Source organism: Camelus bactrianus, chromosome 16 (genome assembly GCF_048773025.1).
Source record: "Camelus bactrianus isolate YW-2024 breed Bactrian camel chromosome 16, ASM4877302v1, whole genome shotgun sequence".
Classification (NCBI taxonomy): Eukaryota; Metazoa; Chordata; class Mammalia; order Artiodactyla; family Camelidae; genus Camelus; species Camelus bactrianus.
Window position 1 is genome coordinate 17,147,714 of NC_133554.1, and position 23,083 is coordinate 17,170,796.

The following is a 23,083-nucleotide window of genomic DNA, read 5'->3' on the forward strand; positions in this document are numbered from 1 at the left end:
TGAGTGATATCATATGGTATTTTTCTTTCTCTTTCTGGCTTACTTCATCTAGAATGAAGAGCTCTAGGTCCATTTATGTTGCTGCAAATGGCATTATTTTATTCTTTTTACGGCTGAGTAGTATTCTAGTGTATAAATATATCACAACTTCTTTATCTAGTCATCTATTGATGGACATTTAGGTTGTTTCCATGTCTTGGCTACTGTAAATAGTGCTGCTATGAACGTTAGGGTGCATGTATCCTTTCAAATTAGTGTTCCCTCCAGATATATACCCAGGAGTGGGATTGCTGGATCATATGTTAAGTCTATTTTTAGTTTTTTGAGGACTCTCCTTTACTGTTTTCCATAATGGCTGCACCAAACTACACTCCCACCAGCAGTGTAAGAGGGTTCCCTATTCTCCACACCCTCTCTAGCATTTATTGTTCATGGACTTTTTAATGATGGCCATCTGACTGGTGTGAAGTGATACCTCATTGTAGTTTTGATTTGCATTTCTCTGATAATTAGCAACATTAAGCATTTTTTCATGTGCATGTTGGTCATCTGTATGTTTTCATTGGAGAATTGCTTGTTTAGGTCTTCTGCCCCTTTTTGGGTTGGGTTGTGTTTTTTTTGTTGTTGTTATTAAGTTGGATAAGCTGTTTATATATTCTGGAAATTAAACCTTTCTCAGTTGCATTATTTGCAAATATTTTATTCCATTCTGTAGATTGTTGTTTTGTTTTCTTTGCTGTGCAAAAGCTTGTAAGTTTAATTAGACCCCATTTGTTTATTTTTGCTTTTATGTCTATTGCCTGGGTAGACTGCCCTAGGAGAACATTGCTAAGATTTATGTCAAAATGTTTTGCCTGTGTTTTCTTCTAGGAGGTTTATCTGTATAGTTTTATATTTTTGCTTTGAGGAATTTTTTTTCTGATGAACCCAAAGGAGCATTTTAGAAGTCAGCACTTTCAAAGCATTGCTTGCAAAATGGTGTTTGAAGTTAAAAAAAAATGCAATCTGTGGAGTCTTTCCTCAGGATTTAATAATATTGGCTTTACCATATTATAAACTTCATTTTCATAACTTTAAAGATGGGTTTCTGTGCACCTCAAGGTTATGGAGATTCTGTAGAAGTGTAAATCTACTTCTAGGCTTTTATGTGATTAGGATAATGTCTGTGTTGCTCTCATTGGACAACCAAGTGGAAAAACTTAATCCCTATAAAAATTAGTTCAAATATTAGAGAAACTCTCTATGGAGAGTTTTCCTTTTTTATCACCATATCACTTTTTCTTTTAAGCAGTGGAAATTCCTTAGGGTTCTCTCTGGCCGTCTTCCATCATGTGAGCTATAGGGTTGGGAATCAGTCTTCTGTCGATAGCATCTCTGGGGGCCACCCACTCAGGGGTTTGTTTGTTCTGCTAATCCACAGTTTTGGCCCCTGGTGTAGACGTGTAAGTAAGACTAAAAGTTAAGATTCTGTGGTGGTGACCGAACCACCAAGAATTTTATTGGAATAAGCTGGTTCAAACTTGAAGAGATACAACTAATGCAGCTTTTTAATGCTGGGTTTCAGGAGTATGCTTTACAGATAACTGTTTTAATTGCCTGATCTTTTAGAAGAACAACAATAAAATTCTCCTGTACCTCTCACATATGAAGGCCTTAAAATATTAATTATTTGAATTGGATAAAGATACAGGTTTGAGTTAAGCTTACTTAAAATGTTTTTCAATTAAAAAAAGATTTTGATGATCCAGTTTTGTTACATTTAATTGTTTAAGGAAATATAGGGTTTGTTCAAGTGTGAAATGATTTGCTCTTTGTCTTTATTTCTTGCATTTTATATGCTCATATGGTTTATAGTTCTACAAATAATGAACATTTAAGTTTAGATTGGTTAAACAAATAAGCATGGTTTGTTCCAGTTTTTCATTTACAGTTTAAATTGGTTCAGGTTACTGAGAAATGGAGCACCACCATATATAGTTTCTTTTTTGTGAAAGGATATTTAGACAGTTTTTTTTTTTAATCAAGGGAAAAGGATTTCTCTCAGGAAATTGTGTGATTCCAATTGATGACTGATCTCAACCGAAGCTGTGGGGGTGAGGGTTAGATCGGGCTATTATTTTTACTGTCAGACAGGGAGTCAGAATTGGATCTCTTAGAGCCTTTGATCCCCTCCGAAGATTAGACTGTGATCCAGAAAGCAGCAGCTTTCAAGGCTTGCATGAGGCCAGTCTTTTTCTGATCTCTGTAGAACATGGCAGCTTACAAAGTGGTTCATGCTGTCTGCTCACTCCTTTGTGGGGTTCAGATTATGGATACCAGACATATCACACTTAACGAGTGGCAGTTGTTGCCAGAGGACTGGGCGTTGGCTGTTGCTTCCAGAGTAGGCATTTGCTACCAATATCCCAGCACAAACATCAGGGGCAGGGGAATGGGAAGTCTAATGGAAGGATTTGGTGTTTACCGTTGTAAGTCCTGTGATTATGCACCTCAGGGTCTGCAGGTTTTCCATGATGATTTCTCCAGCCAAAGGACAAAAGTCTTTAGACATGCTCCATTCCACTGGATAGAAGGGGGAGAGGGGAGAAGGGAGGGAGGAAAAGAGAAAGAGAGAATAGTCATCTATCAAGAAACATCACAGAAACTCCAGCATACAGTCTCTCTCAGAAGCAGTAAGTTTACCCGCTTTTCCCTGTATTGGCACATCTGACAATTCTTGGGATGACAAGTCAGTTTCCAAGTTCACAATTGTTTTTTAAAACGAGCAGAGAAAAGGTAATCATTCAACAGTAATTAATACCTTAAATATACATACGTGTGTGTGTATATATATATATACACACACACACATACACACATACAGACATACATGCTCAGACACACTACATATAAAAATTAATTATATATAGAATATAAATTAATTATTGCATGTGAGAAGTGAAGGGTTCATTAGGATGTTACCTTCTGTTTGTTCCCCATATCTGGTTTCTGTTTCACCAATTTACTGAGGGTTCTACTTCAAGATCCCAGGGACATTCTCCTCCCAGATGAAGAAGCCTCCTTTCATTTCCTTCGACATAATTTGACTCCTTTTGGAATCACTCTCTTCCTGGAATCACTGCTCCCTTGGGTTTCCTTCTCCTCCCTGATACCATCTTCCAGGCCTTTTCATTGGCTTCTTTTCAGCTAGAGAATTTGGGATTTGTGGCTGACCTCTTCAGTGCTCCCCCATAACTGACATCCCCAAAGTGGGTATTCATTCGCAGTTAAATCTAATACCCAGATTGTAACACCCCATCTTACTGTGAGACCATGCTCTTTCATAACATTTTCCGTTGGTTGGAAAAAAACATGGTCAAGAAAGATAAATTGTGTATCATCAGTAAAAAGTGTCTTAAGTGACAGTTTACACATGGCAGGATTTGAAGCAATCCTAAATGAAGCAGGAGTTTAAGTCACATGGAAGACAAGGCCTGCATATTTCTAAACCTCATGATGACAAGCTATAGATCTTAAGATTTAAATTATATTCTCTGTGACACTTACATACCTCAGAATTAAGCCAAACCATCTCTAAATCCTGCTGTTCCCCTAGAGTCACACAATCCCTCTGCTTTCGAGTTGCTGCCCCTGCATTCTCTGCTTCTCTTCATTATGCTCCTGGGAATCTAGCTTGCTCTGCTCACTCTCTTGACATTGCTCCCCTAAAATCCCTAGTCCTTTGATCATCCACAGCAGTCTCTTCTCGGGCAGTCTCGCCCACTTTGGCCTCCCCTGCTTTTTGCAACCGTCTTTCCCCTTGGTTTCCGCTGCACCCTCTCTTCTGCTTCTCCTAGCTCCTGCTCCCCTCTTTTCAGGCTCTCCCTGGTTCATCGTTTTCTTTTTCCTTTGATGTGATATTCCTTGAGGGTTTGGCTCTTTTTTTATTCCACATGCTTGCCCCGGGTAGTGACCTTATCCACTTTTATGGCTCCAGGTATGACTCTTAAAACTGTAATTCTAGGTCTAGCTTCTCTCTGGAGCTCTAACTTCCTTCTGTAAATTTCCACCTGAGTGTCCCCCACTCCAACTGGGTGTCCACTAAGTGCTTCTCCTTACCAAAATATGTTTCTCTTCTGTTTTCCTAATTTTAGATCATGGCACTCCCACACATCCAGTCAACCAGCCCCAGATCTCAGAGCATCCTGGCCTCTTGTTTTCCCCTAACTCCTCACAACCAGTTGAGTACTAAACCGAGTAGGCTCTGTTTTTAAAAGTCTCCCACAGGTTTCCCTCTCTCCCTAACAGTGAAACTACTCTAGAGCAGACCTTTCTCATCATGAACGTCAGCTCTGCAATTGATTTTCTTATAGGCCTAATGATAAACTCTCTCAATTGACTTTTCTGTTCATCTCCTTTTCCTTATATACAATTGTCTTACTATGGCCTGAATTATAGTTTTAAAATGCACATCTACTTATTTAGTTCTCCTCTTAAAAATCTTTTCATAGTGTCCAGTTGATTTCAAAATAAAATGAAATCTTAACAAGGTGTTCGAGGACCTTCATAATCTAGTCCCATCCTCCCTCTGCAACTATCCTTATCTCCTGCCACTTCCTGAAGCAAAGTCCTTGTTCTGTAAATCCCTGCTACCTGATCATTCTGTGTACTTTTCTGCCTCTGTCTTTTTGCTCATCGTCCAACCTTTGCTTATCAAAGCCCTACTAATCCTTTAAGAACTAGCAAAGCCAACTCTAAATTCCTCAGGAATAATTAATTAAACACACCTGTTTCTGGTTCCCAAAGTCCTTTATTCATATAAAACAAGATTTATTACACACATATTATGCTTTATTGCATGTATCTCTTTCTTAGGTTGTGAGAAACTTGAGAATAGGAAATGTGTCAATCATTTTTTCCCCTCTAGTACGTGAATCTGTGTGCCTAGTGCATAGAAGATGCTTACTAAATATTTTACAAATCAAATATATCTGTTTTATTGTATGCGTATCCACACATACACACACACATGCACACCCACACACACATCCAGAATAGACTAGTTTTCCAACATGGAGTATTTTTCTTCCATGTGAATCTTCTCTTTCTCCAGATTCTTGACCTATGAAGCTCTCAGGCATATTGTAAAATCTAATTAGATTAATTTGATTAAGGTTATATGTTAACTCTCAAATGCAGCCTATATCTCATCATAAATACATATTTGAAAACATACATATGTATGTATTTTAATATATATGTACAGTTTTTTCCAAAATGTCTTATTCTGCTTATAAGCTCCTAGCTCTTGAAAAAGCCAAGTTTCTTAAAGTTAAATTGGAGAGGGTTTGTAATCAGAGAATAATATTGCACATTATTTTAGCTAAAGAAAAAAATTCAATCATTGAGGAATTGCACAGACAAAATGACAATCGTAGCACATATCCAAGGACATCTAGAAAGAGCAAAGAGCATAGGAAAATTCCATAAACAGAAATATCCTGGGTTGCCATTGAGACATGCATGGCTGACTGTGGTGGTGGAGATCTCAGCCTCAGGCTGGGCATCAGCATCTTCTGACTTCAGCTAAGGACTCTGGGTGATATCCGCAAAAGAAGAGCTAAGGGTTAGTGGGAACAAGACCAGATTATGTGACAAGTGATTAATGAAAAGTTGCTCAAAGATGCAATCTTTAAAATTTCTGAAGAAACTATTTTTGAATAAAAACTGTTTGTATACTATTGACATACGTTCTACAAAGCATGATTCAGGTGGAAAATAAGGACTGGCTTCTTGAAATAGAAACAGGTTTGCAAGGAGGTATGGGCTTGCCTTAGGAGTTAATAGGCAGTTTTAAGCATTTAAGTCCAAGTAGATCTTATAACACACCTGGGTTTCAAAGGGGGAGTGGGTTAGAGAAAGAGAAGATTTACACTGGAGGACAAAAATTCTCCATGTTGGAATGGCCACTCTATTTGGGGGGAACCTATAGTTTTCTCCCTCTATGTATTTCTTTGGATTGGTGGACTCTTTTGACATGAAGAAAGGAGTTTCTGGTCATTTAAGGAATGAGGGAGGGAAACAGAGTGAGCAGGAATCACTTTGAGAGTCAGTTGGGAATTCTAAGAAGGCAACTTAGCATGGTCTCTCTGGAAAGTTATGTGTAGGTAGTTTAAAGACTTAATATTAAAGCCATGAGAAAATCACTTATAAGTCTGCTCTAAATCCCTGAAGGGCTGGAGCCATGTATATGAAGTTTAAAACTATATGACTTATAATTTTAAGATAAAGATCAGGGCAACTGTTTCTACTTAGGTCTGGGAAATAGAAGCAGGGTTTAATCATGCAATGGCTCATAGCAGTTGAACATTAGAAGGAAAGGTACCAGACCAAACATAGGTGTTAGTATTTCTTAAAATTTGGCTCTGGGTCAAACCGTGATTTACTGCATTTATATCAAATAACTATGAATATTTTGAATGTGATGCTTTGTTATTTTAACAGGTATTTTCATTTTTATCTAAGCTTTAGAAATGTAGAGTCAGTTGGGCAAGAGAGTTCTAGTTGAACCATCACCATTTTCCGGATGGCAGCTATATAAACCACAGGCTGAAAGCACAGGAAGAGAAAGAGGTCCTGAAGGTCTGGCCTTGTCACCTTCGGTCTGTAATGTGAGGAGAAATGTCACAGGATCAGTGAGAGGAGTAGAAAATTCATGGCTGGAAGTGTTAGGATGCACAGAGACTTTAGTCTCAAGTGCAGGTGAATGTCAAGCCCATGATGTGGTGTGTGATGAGCACACCCTGCTTTAGCTGATGACACTGCAGGTTCAGGCCAGCGTTGTGAGAGGTGAAGACTGTGCAGACGTAAACGCATAAAGAGAGAACATTGCAGCAGTGTCTCATTTCTATTCAATTGGTTAAAAAAAATCTAAAACCTGCTGTTGTCCAAGTTCTCCCTCTAATCTCACATGCCTCAAAGCCCAGCATTGTTTTATCCTCCTCACACATCAGGAGGACAGACTGCAAAGGTACCTCTTGCCTCTTGCCCAGGCCCTACCCAGACTTCCCACCTTATCCTCACCAGTCACTTGACCTCAGACCCGTGGCTTATGCTGTTTTCCCTTTTGGTATGCTCTCCTTCCCTGAAATCTTCTCCCCTTTCATTCAGACAGGCCTGGTTCAAGGACTCTTCCTTTCTGTGATTTTCTTGGCTTTCCAAGGGAAGCTCTCTTGCCAATTTTCCCATAGAAATTTTAATATATCTCTTATGTTGTGCTTGCTTTATTGTTTTGTATTTAAGAGATCTGTCTCCTCTTTAGTCTATAAGCTCTTTGAGAGCCTGGACCACGCTGTATTAATACCAGTTTCCAAAGCATCTCTCACAGCACCTAGCACAGTATAGGTAGCTCAGTAAATGTTGGATGAATTAAATACCTGGTTCATGACTTTGAAATGCCTGAAAACTAAGGTAGATAGAAATCTGACATTGGTACACAAAGACTAAGAAAACTGTTAGAATAAACAAAATACAGTCAAAAGAGAATGGAAGTTGTTTGAGTTGCCCAGTAAGTAGTTGAAGTAGGGATTAATTCCTGGTTTACAGATTCCCAACATCCCAGACTCTTCACTTGTCCATACTGCCCTGAGGAACCCCCCAAAATGAAAGTTTATTTCCTATTCCCTATCAGCACTTTTGTGGAACCAAAATAGCATTCTTACTGGCCACACTCATTCAGGCGCCTTAGCTAGTGAATGGAATTTGGCTAGACTGCCCAGCACAGCACCGGAGCATTATGAAATCTTCCTCTGATTCCATCTAATTGTGAAGTTTTTAACCTTTCAGGCCAGCCATAGCACAAGAGGAAGAAAGGAGGAGAGAGGGACAGGCCGTGAAACCCAGAGAAAGATCAAATACAGTCACTTCTAGAGATGAGAGGATGTGTCTTACTGAAGCGTCAGTCTGCTCAACACTTGATAGGTTTTAAATTGGGAACTGACGTAAAAGCTCTGGATCTGGGAATTCTGTTTAGCTCTGGAAAAATAGGAGGTTGGAGCCGCTGCATTTTTTATTTTAAATTCCCTTGGTAGTTCTAGGAGCAGGGGCATGCATTACTTTCAAACAAGAATCTTTATTGTTTGCATAGCACACAGTCTTCTAGTTAATTAGAAAAACATTTTTTTCCCCAAATTAAATTTCCCTAGAAAAACAATGATTTAAATTAAGGGCAAATGGCTTTTTTCCCCCTCTCTTTTTTTGGACACTAGTGGAGCCCTCCTGCACCCACTACTTCTAGAAGATTTAAGGCACAGTTGGAATTGAAAAGCTGTATTTGTTTGTGGTCAGATTCTGCCGTCCACAAAATAATATGGCCCTACCTCTGTATATTGTGTACTGTCTTAGTTTTGCCTGCCATATGACAAAGCTGCATACAGATACAGACATGATGCATAAATGCTGTGTTCAGGTTTTTGCAAAGTATGTAAATACTGTTAAGTAACAAGTCAGCTCTACAATCTGATCTGTTTGCTTCTTTATTCCTCTCCTAATTGTTCACCCTATTGTGGCTCCTACTCTAAATTTATCTCTTTCTTGATCCTCTTGGCTTTCTAGATAGAAAATACTATCATTTTTGTGATTCTAACTACTACTAATTGTTCTTTCTCTTCTTCCATGTCTGGTGTGAAATGTTTATTGAATGAATACCAGTCTTCCAGAGGCCCAGCTGCTGCCAGCTAATGTCTCCAGTGAGATTCATGGAGCTGCACCTCTCATACTTTTTCAGTCATCTAACCAGGGGTGACTTTGAATAAAAATTCCTCCAGTAATCTCTGCAGTTTGGGGATGAGAAGATCTAAATGATCTGCACTAGGGGAGTTATTAGATGCATAAGTGATCCTGAAGCCCCAGATCATATAGAGATCATTTTTTTCTTGATATTTTTCCTTACTAGATTCACCTACTTGTTTTCCTAGAACATTTAAGAGTTGGGAACGTCTCACGTTTATCACAAAGTAGAGTGCAAAATCCCCTCATCATGTCACATCTAGTTGGCATGATAGGGTGGCTTTTAGAGGCAGCACAAATAGGGAGAAGAAGAGTTAGAGTTTGGCTCCATCCACACTTAGGTGGGACAAATGCAACAGATGCTGGAGGTGACCCATATGGCTCGCAAGAGCTGTTTGTTGAAATTTCAAGAATTTTGTGAGCTGGTAGTTAAACAGCCATCATCAAAAATTAAATTGTATAAACAAATAAGTTACATTAAAAAAGAGACAGTAAATACTCAGAACTCCTCACTGCCTAGTTTACTTCATTTTACTATTAATCATGCTCTTGAGAGTATTAATAATATCCATTTTTCCTGTATGGTGGAAATAACATATAATGATGTACTACTATACATCTCATCCCAATCTGTTTAGTGACATCACATTGGTAGCTTTAAATTGGCCATGGTGGGAATATATGCACCATAGAAATCAGCAAAAGCACACAAAAAATTGAGGAAATATTCTCCCTGTACTTGAAAACTATTGCTTGATTCAACAAAGAATGTCACTGATGAATGAGTGAAGTTCTAATATAAGTCTGTATTGTTTCATTTTTCTTTTACTTCCTTAAACTAAATGAAAATATCAACCAATGTTTACATGGTAACTACACTTGTCTGTAATTCTATGAAAGTAAAAGCATTTTGGGAGAATTGATAGGCTATGAAGAATTTATAAAAAAGAGTATGGTGTATTTATTATTCCTTGTAAATTGTGTGCTACACATCCTTTCTATCAGTAAAATTTTATAAAAGACTTAAGAGTGTTTGTGTGTATGCTTTGTAGCCTAGAGATCCAATTTTAAATGTTTACCATTACACCACTGGATAAATGCTAGGTGGTTGCTCAGATAGACTCTAAAGGTAGATGTATCTTGACCAGCAGGGTATAGTGTCAGAGGGGAATAGATTTCTCAGGGATAACTTAGATAACATTCATCACCAGGAAATAAGAATGAAGTACACCACTATAAATGACATAACAGAAAAGAAAAGTAAAGAAACAATCCCTTTTAAAATTGTATCAAAAAAAATAAAATACTTAGGAATAAACCTGACTCAAGGAGGTGAAAGACTTATATGCTGAGAACTACAAAACACTGATTAGAAATGAAAAATTATTTAAAGAAATGGAAAGACATTCCACACTCTTGGACTGGGAGAATTAATACTGTTAAAATGGCCATACTATCCAAAGCAATCTAGAGATTTGATGCAATCCCTATCAAATTACCCAGGACATTTTTCACAGAACTAGAACAAATCATCCTAAGATTAATGGAATCACAAAAGACCCAGAATTGCCAAGGCGATACTGAAGAAAAAGAATGAAGCTGGAGGGATAACCCTCCTAGACTTAAGACAATATTGTAGAACTACAGTAATCAAAACAGTGTGGTATTGGCACAAAACCAGACATATGGCTCAGTGAAACAGAATAGAACACTCAGGAATAAACCACAGGCTTATGGTCAATTAATCTTCAACAAAGTAGGCATGAATATAAATGGAGACAAGACAGTCTCTTCAGCAAGTGGTGTTGGAAAAGTTGGACAGTTGCATGTAAACCAATGAAGTTAGAACACTCCCTCACACCATACACAAAAATAAACTCAAAATGGCTTAATAACTTAAACATAAGACCACTATAAACCTCCCAGAAGAAAACATAGGCAAAACATTCTCTAACATAAATCTTATCAATGTTTTCATAGGGCAGTCTACCTAGGAAATAGAAATAAAAGCAAAAATTAACAAATGGGACCTAAACTTACAAACTATTATTCATGGCAAAGGAAACCATAAAACAAAAAGACAATACGGCATAGCCAAAAATGTTTGCAAATGATGTGACTGACAATTTCCAGAATATACAAACAGCTCATACAGCTTAATAACAACAGAAAAAACCAATCCAAAAATGGGCAGAAGACCTAAACAAGCAATTCTCCAATGAAGACATACAAATGGCCAATAGGCACATGAAAAAATGCTCAATATTGCTAATTATTGGAGAAGTGCAACTCAAAGTTACAATGAGGTATCATTTCACACCAGTCAGAATGGCCATCATTAAAAAGTCCATGAGCGATAAATGCTGGAGAGGGTGTGGATGAAAGGGAACCTTCCTACACTATTGGTGGAAATGTAGTTTTGTGCAGCCATTATGGAAAATGGTATGGAGATTCCTCAAAAAACTAAAAATAGACTTACCATATGACCCAGCAATCCCACTCTTGGGCATGTATCTGGAAGGAACTCTGATTTGAAAAGAGACATGCACCCCAATGTTCATAGCAGCACTATTTACAATAGCCAAGACATGGAAACAACCTAAGTGTTCCATCGACAGATGACTGGATAAAGAAGTTGTGGTATATTTATACAATGAAATACTACTCAGCCATAAAAAGAATAAAATAATGCCATTTGCAGTAATATGGATGGACCTGGAGATTGTCATTCTAAGTGAAGTAAACCAGAAAGAGAAAGAAAAATACCATATGATACCACTTATACCTGGAATCTTAAAAAAGAAGAAAAAAGACAGGAATGAACATATTTACAAAACAGACTCACAGAGAAAACAAACTTATGGATACCAAGAGGGGAAGGGGGTAAGAAGGGATAAATTGGGAGATAGATTTGCAGATACTAACTACTATATAAAAAATTGATAAAACAAGTTTCAATGTATAGCACAGGGAACTATATTCAATATCGTGTAGTAACCTGTAACGAAAAAATATGAAAAGGAATCTATGTATGTATATGGATGACTGAAACATCATGCTGTACACCAGAAATTGATGCAACACTGTAAACTGACTTTTCAAAAAAAAAAAAATAGAATGAAGTATGTAAACCCCTTTAGGAGGCAGAAGTGGCACAGTGAGGGAATCTGGAGCAAAAGTTCATTTATGAAGTAGACACCGTCTGGGAGGGCTGGTCCAGAAACTGGCACAGCGTACATACAGCCTGTAGGCATCTGTGGACTTGACTGCAACAAGGATGGCAGAGTCAGGGGTTGACCAACAGAAACCTAAATGTTGACTCTATATATGGCAAGACATTCACATCCACTACTCCTTATGGCTTGAAAGAGCTCCATGCCTACACAGGATTATCTGGGCTTTATTATTATTATATTTTATTATTTTACATTATCATTACATTTTATTTTATGATTATCTGGGTTTTATGAATGGGCACTTTGAAGACACTGGACTAAAAATAGGAACATTGGTCATTGATTCAGACAAACTCACTTTTCCTTTTTCTTTAGAATACTGCCATATCCTTGAGTTACAAGATGTCCACAGGGATTTTCACTTGCTTTAGACTACTTTTGAAGAGAAACTGTCCAGGTGATAATTCTTGTTCATTAAACACTGCAATGGATAATACTGAACAATAGCAGAGACTCAAAAGCAAGTGACAATTAGAGATCTGAAGGTTGGGACTGCCACCCCACACTCCTGTCTGGGAATAGGCAGCATCTGACACCTGTTCCAAGGGGTAAGAGCTCTTTTCCTGTGAAGCTTCTTGGGGTGCTGAGATTTTTGTTTTGTTTCCAACAGAGTGATGCCTTTCTTGCCTGCAGGGAGAGAACTCTGACAAGCTATTTTATGTTTCTAAAGGGTACAAAGCAGGAAAGAGCAGAATCAGCTGTCTCATTTACACATGCAAGGTCCAAGATGTGTGACCAAAGCACAGCTTTCTGAATCCTATTGGGTCCTCATGGAATTAAAATAACCAGCCACAGGGGCAAAAGCAGAAAGACAGCTTTCATTCAGAGAAAGGCCTAAATTTGGCTTTTTTGGGAAGGGCATTTTTCATTTTTCTACTACACCCACATTTAAAAAAATTTATTAAGGTAACTGGTTTACAACACTATATAAGTTTCATGTGTATAACACTATTTCTACCTCTGTACACACTGCAGTGTGCTCATCACCAAAAATTTAGTTTCTGTCTGTCACCATACAGCTGAACCCGTTCATCTATTTCACTCTCCCCCCACTACCCACCTTCCTTTCAGGTAACCACTACTCTTTTCTCCATAGCTATATGTTTGTTTTTATTTGATTTGGCTTGTTCATTTATTTTGTTTAAATTTTTAAAAATATTCCACATATTTTTCTTATTTCACTTGGCATAATACCCTCAAGGTCCACCCATGTTGTTGCAAATGACAAGATTTCATCTTTCTTTATGGCTGAGTAGCATTCTATTATGTATATGTGTATGTGTGTGTGTGTGTACATCTTCTTCATTAATCCATTGGTGGACACTTAAGGTTGTTTCCATATCTTAGCTATTGTAAATCTACTACACCCATTCTTAACATCCCATTTTCCTCTTTATAACTTTAAGGAATTAAACTTCTTAAGGACAGGGTCCATGCCATATTGATTTTTGGACACCCGCCTCACTCTTGTAGAAGTATGGAGTATGGGCTCAAATTGAGTGGCTTTATGTGTGGACATTGGTAAATGGGGGACAATCCTCAAAACAGAGTTCCATTTTGCTCCCTCTGATCTATAAAATAAGGACTTCTTCACTGGGCTTTTAACCTAATTTCTGAGCCTTGTTTTGCACTAGTCTCTGTATTTGCTCTGTGCTCCAGGAAAAGAAAACTAACACTTAATGAAAACAGACTTGGGTGAGTTGTACTCCATTACATATATATGCTACATCTTCTTTATCCATTCATCTATTGATGTGCACTTAGGACGCTTCCATATCTTGGCAATTATAAATAATGTTGCTGTTAACGGCAGAGTGTATGCATCTTTCTGAATTACTGTTTTTGTTTTTCTTGGGTATAGGCCCAGGAATGGGATTGCTGGGCTATATGGTGGTCCTGTTCTTAGGTTTTTGAGAATCCTCCATATTGTTTTCCATAGTGGCTGCACCAATTTACATTCCCACCAATAGTGTACAAGGGTTCCCTTTTCTCCACATCCTTGCCAACATTTGTTATTTGTATTCTTTTTGATGATGGCCATTCTGACAGGGGTGAGATGGTGTCTCATTGCGGTTTTGATTTTCGTTTCCCTGATATTGGTGACGTTGAGCAACTTTTCATGTCCCTGTTCACCATCTGCATTTCCTCTTTTGGAAAAATGTCTGTTTAGTTCTTCTGCTCATACTTTAAATGGGTTGGTTGCTTGGTTGTTTTCTTTTTAACTGAAGTTTAATTTGATTTAAAATGTTGTATTAGTTTCTTGTGTACAGGATGGATGGACTTGGAGGGCATTACTCTAAGTGAAATATGTCAGAGAGAGAAATACCAACACTGTAGGATATCACTTACATGTAGGATCTAAAAAAATACAACAAACTAGTGAGTATGACAGAAAAGAAACAGACAGATGTAGAGAAGAAACTAGTGGTTACCAGTGGGGAGAGGAACGGGGGAGGGTCAAGATGGAGGTGGAGGATTAAGGAGTACAAACCGTCAGGTATAACATAAGCTATAAAGATGCATTGTACAACATGGGGAATATAGCCAATATTTTGTAATTACTATAAATGGGGTATAAACTCAAAAATTTGTGAATCACTGTATTGTATTCTTGTAACATATAATGTTGTACATCAACTATACTTCAATTTAAAAAATGTGATATTGTAAAATAAATACGTAAATTAATAAATGGTAAAAAAAAGAAAATAGACCAGCTACTTTCACAGATGATTTTGTCATTTTTTCCCTCACTATATTCCTTCAAGACAGGCTAAGTCATTCATCAATAATTCTACCATTTTAACAAGTGGCAGAACTGGAAACTAAAGCCAGGTCTGTATGAACTCAGAACTCGCCTAAAACTTCTTACTGAACAGTCTGGGATAAAAGCCTCCATCCGCATCCTGGCCTGCAAGGCCCTGGGTGGCCTGGGCCTTCTCCATTTTCTCTTCAGTTTCATCACACCTGCAGGCTCTCTTTCTCTCTCTGATATTTGGGTCCTCAAACATGTCAGGCTTCTTCTTTTCCACACGTACTGTTCATCTATCTCCTTCCTGACTTTCATTAATTATCCCTTCCTTTTCCCTCAGCAGTCAGTGTAAAGGTCACTGCTGCACATAAGCGTTCCCTGATCCCAAGATACAATTGAAGTCCCTGTTGTGTCTCTCAGAGCCCTCTGTAGGGCAGTAATAATCCACTAGTGCGGTTCTCTCTCTGATCTTACAGGCTCAGTGAGGGCAGTGACTGTGTATCTCTATATTCCCTAGCAGCTGGCATATGCCATGGCATAGAGTAGGCCAATGCATGTTTATTGAACTGATGTTACATTATTGACCACCATGCAAGCTCTCAGGAAACAAGCTGTCTTTCCAGTCTGATGCCTCTCCTGTCTCCTCTTGTAACAAACCTACTCAAGTGAAATGCTCACACTCCTTCAACTCCATGTCATTCGCTCTGATTTCCCAGAGTAATTTTATCGGTCACTCTTTCTGGCATTAATCCTCTCTATTTTATATTATAAAGTTTCATGCAATTTTTTTTTTAATTTTAGCTCTACCTGTACAACATATTTCACATCTGTCTCCTTTTAATTTTTTTAAACTCCATTATCATCACCCTGACCCAAGCTACCATCGTTTCACACTGGAACTCCTAGGGCAGTTTCAGAGCTGAACTAGCCTGTGTGCCTCTGTTCATATCACCCCCTAATCCCAATCCACTGAAGCCATAACAGTCTCTTCCAAGCATAAATCATATCACAATACAAGGTTTTCACTGGAACCTTATAAGTGAACTTGGAATAAAATCCAAACACCTTAACACAGCTACAACAGGGGTTGGCAAACTAAGACCTGTGGGCCAGATCCAGCCTACCACCTGTCTTTGTACAGCCTATGAAGTGAGGATGGTTTCTACATTGAAAATATATATATATTGTACTTGTGAAAATTCTATGAAATTCGTATTTTAGTGGCCAAAAGTGAGATTTTATTGGAACACAACCCCACTCATTCTTTTACGTATTGTCTCAGTGGCAGATCTGGACAGTGGAAACAGAGACCATATGGCCCACAAAGCCTGAAATATTTACTATCTGATCCTTTATAGAAAGAGTTTGTAGACCCGGAGTCTACGAGGAGTCATGATCTGGCGCCTGCCTTCTTCTTTAGAATCTCCTGTCACGCCGTTCTACCCACTTTCCTTCATCTGCACTTTTTTCCTCTCTAACTTACTAAGTTATTTCTACACAGCTCATCTGCATCTCCCTCCACGACATATCCTCCTTTATTTTTAGTACTTATCATTATCTGAAATTGTCTTGTTTAAATTTACTTGTTTGTTCATGAAATATGAGCTTCATGAGCTTGTCTGTTTTTTCCCCTACTGTATCCCCAGGGCTTGGAAGAGGATCTGCACATTGTAGGCATTCCAAAAAATTGTGTTAAATGAGCATTTTTATCTTCCCTGTAATTTTCTTCAGGGAAGACACTGTGTCTGACTCATTTTTTGCATCCCCCACAGTGGCCAACATTGTGTGTTGTATGGAGTAATAACAGTTCCAAAAATAGCTGTTAACTGAATAAAATGCAAGTCACTTACTTCCTCTTCCTCCTGAGTCAAAGTGACAAAACACTTGTCAGCTGGACCCCAAGAAACAATGAAATGTATAGCATCTTTTTCACCTTATCTACACTGCATTGTTTGAGAGCACATTTTAAGGAGGGCCATGAATTCCAGCAAATTCCTCTGAAAACAGTAGCTATGGGTACCTCAAGTGCCCCAATAAAGGGTATTTCTAATGATGCTGAGTTGGGCCAGGTGTTTTCTGATAGTGGGCGAGAATCACTGGCAAAGGGTATAGGTTGGCAGTTTTCCCTAAGAAAATTTCTCCAATCATTTAAAAAAAGTTACAGATTATCTTACAAAATATGGCATAACTATTCACAATAGCCAAGGCAGGGAAACAACCCAAATGTCCATAGACTGGATAAAGAAGATGTGGTATGTATATATATATATATATATATATATAAATGGAATACTACTCAGCTATAAAAAAGAATAAAATAATGCCATTTTGCAGCAACATGGATGGACCAGGAGATTGTTGTTCTAAGTGAAGTAACTCAGAAAGAGAAAGAAAAATACCATATGATGTCATTCATACATGGAATCTAAAAAAAAAAGGACACAAATGAACTTAAAAAACAGAAACAGACTCACAGACATAGAGAACAAACTTATGGTTACCAGGGGGTAAAGGGGTTGGGAAGGGATACACTGGGATATCAAAATTTGCACCTCTTGGGGAGTGATGGAAATGTTAGCTATCTGGATTGTGGTGGTGGTTTCATGGGTGTGCACTTCTATCAAAATTAATCAAATTGTACATCTGAAATATGTGTAGTTTACTGTATAGGAATCATACCATAATAAAGGTGTTGAAATATGGCATGTATCAAATGTTACAAAAACAGGTTAAAAATCCTGAATTAAACAAAACAGCTAATGTTTTATAGGGAGCTATTGCTTGGTGATCTTTGGAGGATACTGGGAAGACATCTATTAATATTTACTGGGGCACTGTGCTTTACCTCTAAATATTTTACTTAATCCTCATAACAATCCTGTCACAGTATCTCTCATTTTACCAATGAGAAGACAGACTGGGAACTTTTAAATAACTAGCTTAAGGCCAAACAGCTTATCAATGCAGAGTCTGGATTTGAACCATTGTCTCTTTTGTCTGCCCCCCCAACCCCTAAAGAGGAGAAAGTGATAAATGGACTAACAACCCCGTTGAGGTCTTTTAAGCTACAGACAGCTCCAACTGTGAAGAGTTTGCAGAAAGTATTTGCAATATTTGACTTCTACCGAGTGAACCTAAGGGGCTCCTGGTTGGCACCTCTACCTTCTTTCCCCAAGGGCCCGAGTTGTCACCAATACTGTGATTTCCTTGTTGTGGTTTCAAGAGGGAGAGAGGATGAGGGCAGTGACCACTGGGTGGAACAGGGGACTATACTGATGCTGGGGGGGTGGGCAGAGTCTCATGAAGGTGTTCTGTATTTTCGTGTCAGCTACACGTGGCAGTAGTGGCCAAGGTAAGAACTGATTTAGAAAATAAACAGCAAAGTAAACAGTCACAGAAAACTCATATAAATTGCTGGCACATATTTTGAGCCTGGGTCATGTTATGTAACCTCACTGGTGCCAAATCTTTCTCCCTCCCTCCCCTCCAGCAGCCCACTCTGGCCCTCCCCAGTCCTGAAGAAGGCCCATGTCTTTTTTCACTTGTTTCTTTCTCCTCTGGCTAGAGACACTTAAGCTGAGGTAAGAGAGAGGCTAAGACGACCTGGGGACAAACCAACTCCAAAGCAGGAGTGGTTCCCTAGGATCCAGAGGGATTTGCGGGAGAACATAAACAAACAAACAAACAAACAAGGAAGGGAAAGGAAGGGAGGGAAGGAGGAAAGAAAAGAAGCAAAGTAAAGAAAGAGAAAGAAAGGAAAGAAAAGAAAGAATGAAGGGAGAGAGAGAAAGAGGGAAGGAAGGAAGAAAGAAAAGAAAGAATCAGACCACCTCAGGAGCACCAGCCACAGCCCCCTTCCCTTTGTGTCTCATCCTGGGGGAGTGTGCTGTTTGGACATTTCCCTTCCCTATTTGTTTTCACGTTCTACTGTAAATTACTCAACAAGGTGCTTTTATTGATCCTGAAAAATCTAGTCTTTAGATTTTCCCATCAAGACAAGACTAAGCCTTCCAGAGCTGCTCAGGGAGACAAAGAGCCCCGTCCTCCTCTCCCGGACTCAGCTTCTGTTTCTGTGCGGGGGATGACCAGACTAGCTGATGTTGAGGGCACGAACGTCAATATGCATGTATGGCGGTTCTTTACGTGGGGTCCAGGAATCCCAGATGGGCTTTGGGGTATCAAAGAAAGCCTTTCATATTGTAAACAACAGACATGTATTCTTCCCCTCAGACCCCTCTGAAAGGTTACACATCACAACACTGCGGACAATGTACATCCTAGCTGGGGCTATCTGAAGGGTCTAATTACTCTTCTTGGGTACTGTTGTATTATCTCTATTTTGTTTGTTGCCTTTGGTTTCTACATTTCTACTTACACGTGATGTCTCTAAAATTTCAGCACTCACAAAACATATCTGAATCAGCAGCTTGGACCTAAAATGTATGTTGGGTATTTTCCAGCTCATCTGTTTAACTGGCAGATTCACCCATGCCTTTAATCTTGGTCCACTGGATCAAGTGGCACTTAGTAGGGTCCCACTGAAGATGTCTTAAATGAATGATTGCAATAACTTCTTTACTAGAGAAGACTCTGTCACATTCACAGTTAAAAATAAAGAACAAGACTGCTATTTTGCAAACATGCAAAAGAGGTCACCCACTTTCGGAGAGGACGAAGCTCTGCAGATTTTGAAAAGTCTTTTATCTATTCTGCAGTAGCAGGGTGGGGCAGGAAAGTCGTGGGCAACACTTAAATCTCAACAGTAAGGTACTTGGCCCACACACAGCGAGAAAAAGAATTATGGGGACTTACTGGAGGGATACGTACATAATCAGGTTTCAATAAATCCACAGAGTTGAGTTTATTGAATTTTGTATCTATTGGTCCAACACCAAGATAATTGCTGGCATATATGGGATAGGAGATCAAATCCAACTTTCAATCTAGTGCTGTTTGGCTGATTGATTTTTCAGACGTACAGTGGTGCCCTGTTAGGCACCAGATGATGTAAAGTGCTGGGGATGCAAATATGAACAATGCCTGATCCTAGCCATCGAGACAATTACAGTCCAATGGGGGAGACAGACAAGTCAATATAAGGTTATAATGCGGTGTGGTAAGTGCTGTGATGGAGGCAGGCTGAGTGAGGCAGCCCTCAGCAGTCTGGGGAGAGGGTGGTTAGGGATAACTTTCTAGACAAGCTGGCTTTGGGCAGACTCCTGACGGATGTGTAGGTCTGCCAAGGGAAGAGAGTGGTTAAAGGCATGTCAGGCAGAAGCTGCTGGGTATGCAAAGGCACGGACGCACGGTGTGGTCAGGGAATGGCAGGGCACTTACGGGAGAAGAGGTGAGGTGGGATGATGTGAGTGTGGCTTTAATCAGAGATGAGACTCGACGGGGAGGCAGGAGCTTATCAGGCTAACAAGTGTCAACATTATTTTGAAGGCATTTTGGAGCTATTGAAATATCAGGCCATTATAGGATCACACTTGTATTTTAGAAAGATCACTCTTACAGCTTGTGGGAAAAGAACTGGAGAGAGGCAAGGCTGTAGTCATGGAGAACGGAAGGATACCAGTGCTGTGATCCAGGTAAGATGGGTACCGTCCCAGGGCTGGCATGACCTTCGCCTTTTGTGCGGAGGAGGAAACTGCCTGACTTCCTGTTAGCCACCCCGAGATAACTTTTTTCTAATCACTGGGGTATTTGGGAGCCAAATTTTTATGTAAACCCAAATAGTTGGCATTTCATAGGAAATGCTTCAACTGCTTTTTTTTTTTTTTTTTTTTTTTAAACTGAGAGCTATTAGCAACACTATATACTTAAAAATTTCCAAATCAAATTTCGTGGTCATATCAAAAACCATGCTGTCTCTCCAGGAGTATGTAACTAACTGGTCTCAGCTTTACTCAAAGTTCAATTGCAAACAGTAATGAAAACACTGACATCTCATTGCTCATTTAATATTTATGTAGCTGTCGCCATCTCAGTTTTACACATGCAAAACCTCAGAGCTGGTTGAATTTGAGGTGAGCTGAAATCCCCTTTGACAGTAGATTTTGGGGGGGATGCTTTCATCCTTAAATAGCTTTCAAAACAACACTCAGATAGTGGCAAGAGATCAAAGAAACGCTCTGTTACCACGGGGGCTGCCGAATCTGTTATTTCCCCTGCAAAAATTCTCCCTTTGCGGAGAATAAAGCAGATCAGCCTTGTTAGGGACTGGAGTGAATACTCCTCTGCGCAAAAGCAGACACAAGCCTAGTGAGATGTACGTGTGTCATGAGGATCCTCTGCAAAGAGCTGGCGCTGCATTTAGATGACAGGTTTTTTCTGGCGCTACTCAAATTGTACTATGTTTGTTCATTCCCTCATTTATTTGCCATCCATTCTTCCATCCACCCAGCTATCTGTTTGTTCCATCTAGACGTCAGGAGAGGGTGGAAGGGCACGCCATGCAGAGAGAGCGTGTGCAAGGGCAGGAAGGCATGGGATTACATGACGAGCCCAAGGTGGGGGAGCTGCCCCATGGTTTCAGCTTTAGATGCAAGACAACAAGAGGTGGGAGATGCAACTGAAAGGGGCCAGGCTGTGAAAAGACTGCATGTTAAGGAATAGGGACCCATGTAGTCATCATCACTTACAGCTGGTTATGTTTAAAGGGAATCCAATTAAAAAGCAAAATCAGTCTCTTAAATTTGTTTCTTTTTCAGAGACCCAGAGAGGGAGGGCCACTGGGCTACGCCCATGCACTGATGGCGGGGCTGGCCAACTGTCTGGAGATTCTGACCTGAGGTCTCGGTTCCCAGGATCCACCCCAGTTAGAAATGCAGGAATCTGAGGGCCGAGGTGTGAACCTCTGATGCCAAAAGAAGTAGCAAGTGTCTAAAAGTCCTCAGCCTGTTACTCTAATCCCAAGGAGATCGGAGTTGAACAAGCTCCTTTTGTTGAGAATTCTCAACTGCAAACTCAAGAAATCTTACCTCAGTTCTACAAATTGCTCAGATTACGGGCTGGGCACATTGACCCCTGAAGTTCCCAGCCTAGGCTTCAGGCCTCTCTCTCTGGTTGCCGGTGATTTTGACTTGGGAAGTAATATGCTACAGCAGAGATAATACTGAGTTGGGAGCAGGAATCTAGGATTTTTATCTTGGCTCTGCCAAATAGTTCTGTGACCTTGAGCAAGTCCCTTCACCTCTCTGGGTCTCAGTTTCCTTAGTTTTAGAGGAATAGGTTGGGCCAGATAATCTCTGCTTTCCTTGGTTGTTAAATTCCAGGATCTCGGGGTTTTCTTTTTTTTTATTTATGCTACATATTTTATATGGCTTTTAGTATTTTACTATTTTTTTCTTGCTTTTTGGATCTCACCATGTCACCATTTTAAGTAAAACTCTTTTCTAAAATATATTTTGTTTTGTTTTGTTTGGAGGGGGGTAGATAATTAGGTTTACTTACTTATTTATTTTTATTTAATGAAAGTACTGGGGATCGAACGCATGACCGCATGCATGCTAAGCATGTGCTCTACCATTGAGCTATATTCTCCCCCCGATTTTATACAGTTTTATATTTATACCTTTTAATTTTATCCTTTTTATCACTTTTTTACTCTTGATGTTTTAAAATAAAGGGTCATTTCTTAAGACCATTAAAAAAAAAATCCCAATTCTTTGTTAACTTTTACTGGGTTTTGATTTTCCAGAATTAGATCAGACAATATGAGCTGAAGATCTATAAGTCTAAATCTTTATCCTCTTACCTTGAAGAACATCAAACCAACACAAACACATCCTTTAGCTTTATTAATTCCTTACCAAACAGCAAAGAATTTACCGCCACAGTGTCAAATAGATGTCAACTGTTTAAACAGTTGAAAGAATAAAATTATCTGAAAAGAAATGTAGGTGTCATATAAAAGGATACCTTTACTTGGAGATCACGGGGAAGTCTTGGCAAACTGTTTCCATTGGGTAGCTAGAACTATCCAAGTGAAAACCACTCAAATGGAATTTACAAGAAATTATAGTCCCTCTCCCTGATTAATAAAGCAAACAAAGTATATTCTGACTCAAGAAAACAGTCATGTAGAAAGGATGAAGCCTACAGGAAGTGCTCTTCTTCCTTCGTGGACAAAACTATCTTAAGACTTAACTTCTCAGAGAAAGAAAAGAACAGGGACTTTGGAGAATTCTAGTAGGTTCCTGGTTATAACAAAGAGATGCCTCAGGGCAAAGAAAATGTCATTTGGGACCTCAACTTTCAAAACTGGCCTGGCTTTTCTCCTGCTTAATGGTTATTGTGCTCTCAGTTATTTTATTTTAAATTATAT

General features: G+C 39.1%; 1 protein-coding gene and 1 long non-coding RNA gene across 3 annotated transcripts in view; one reads left to right on the forward strand and one right to left on the reverse strand.

Annotated features, from left to right (window-relative positions):
- The window catches only part of LOC123615662 (uncharacterized), a 106,724-nt gene that overhangs the window by 75,841 nt on the left and 7,800 nt on the right, over positions 1-23,083 (forward strand). The window contains exon 3 of one of the 2 annotated variants that reach the window (XR_006723338.2): positions 8,689-9,870. The exons of the other annotated variant lie outside the window; for it this stretch is intronic. This is a non-coding gene — a long non-coding RNA (uncharacterized LOC123615662). Of the gene's footprint in view, positions 1-8,688; positions 9,871-23,083 lie in introns of those variants that run through there. 2 annotated transcript variants of the gene reach the window in all.
- The window catches only part of ANKFN1 (ankyrin repeat and fibronectin type III domain containing 1), a 335,257-nt gene that overhangs the window by 73,970 nt on the left and 238,204 nt on the right, over positions 1-23,083 (reverse strand). The window contains exon 8 of the mRNA XM_010951115.3: positions 2,465-2,562. Coding sequence (XP_010949417.3) covers positions 2,465-2,562 — 98 coding nt within the window. The remainder of the gene's footprint in view (positions 1-2,464; positions 2,563-23,083) is intronic.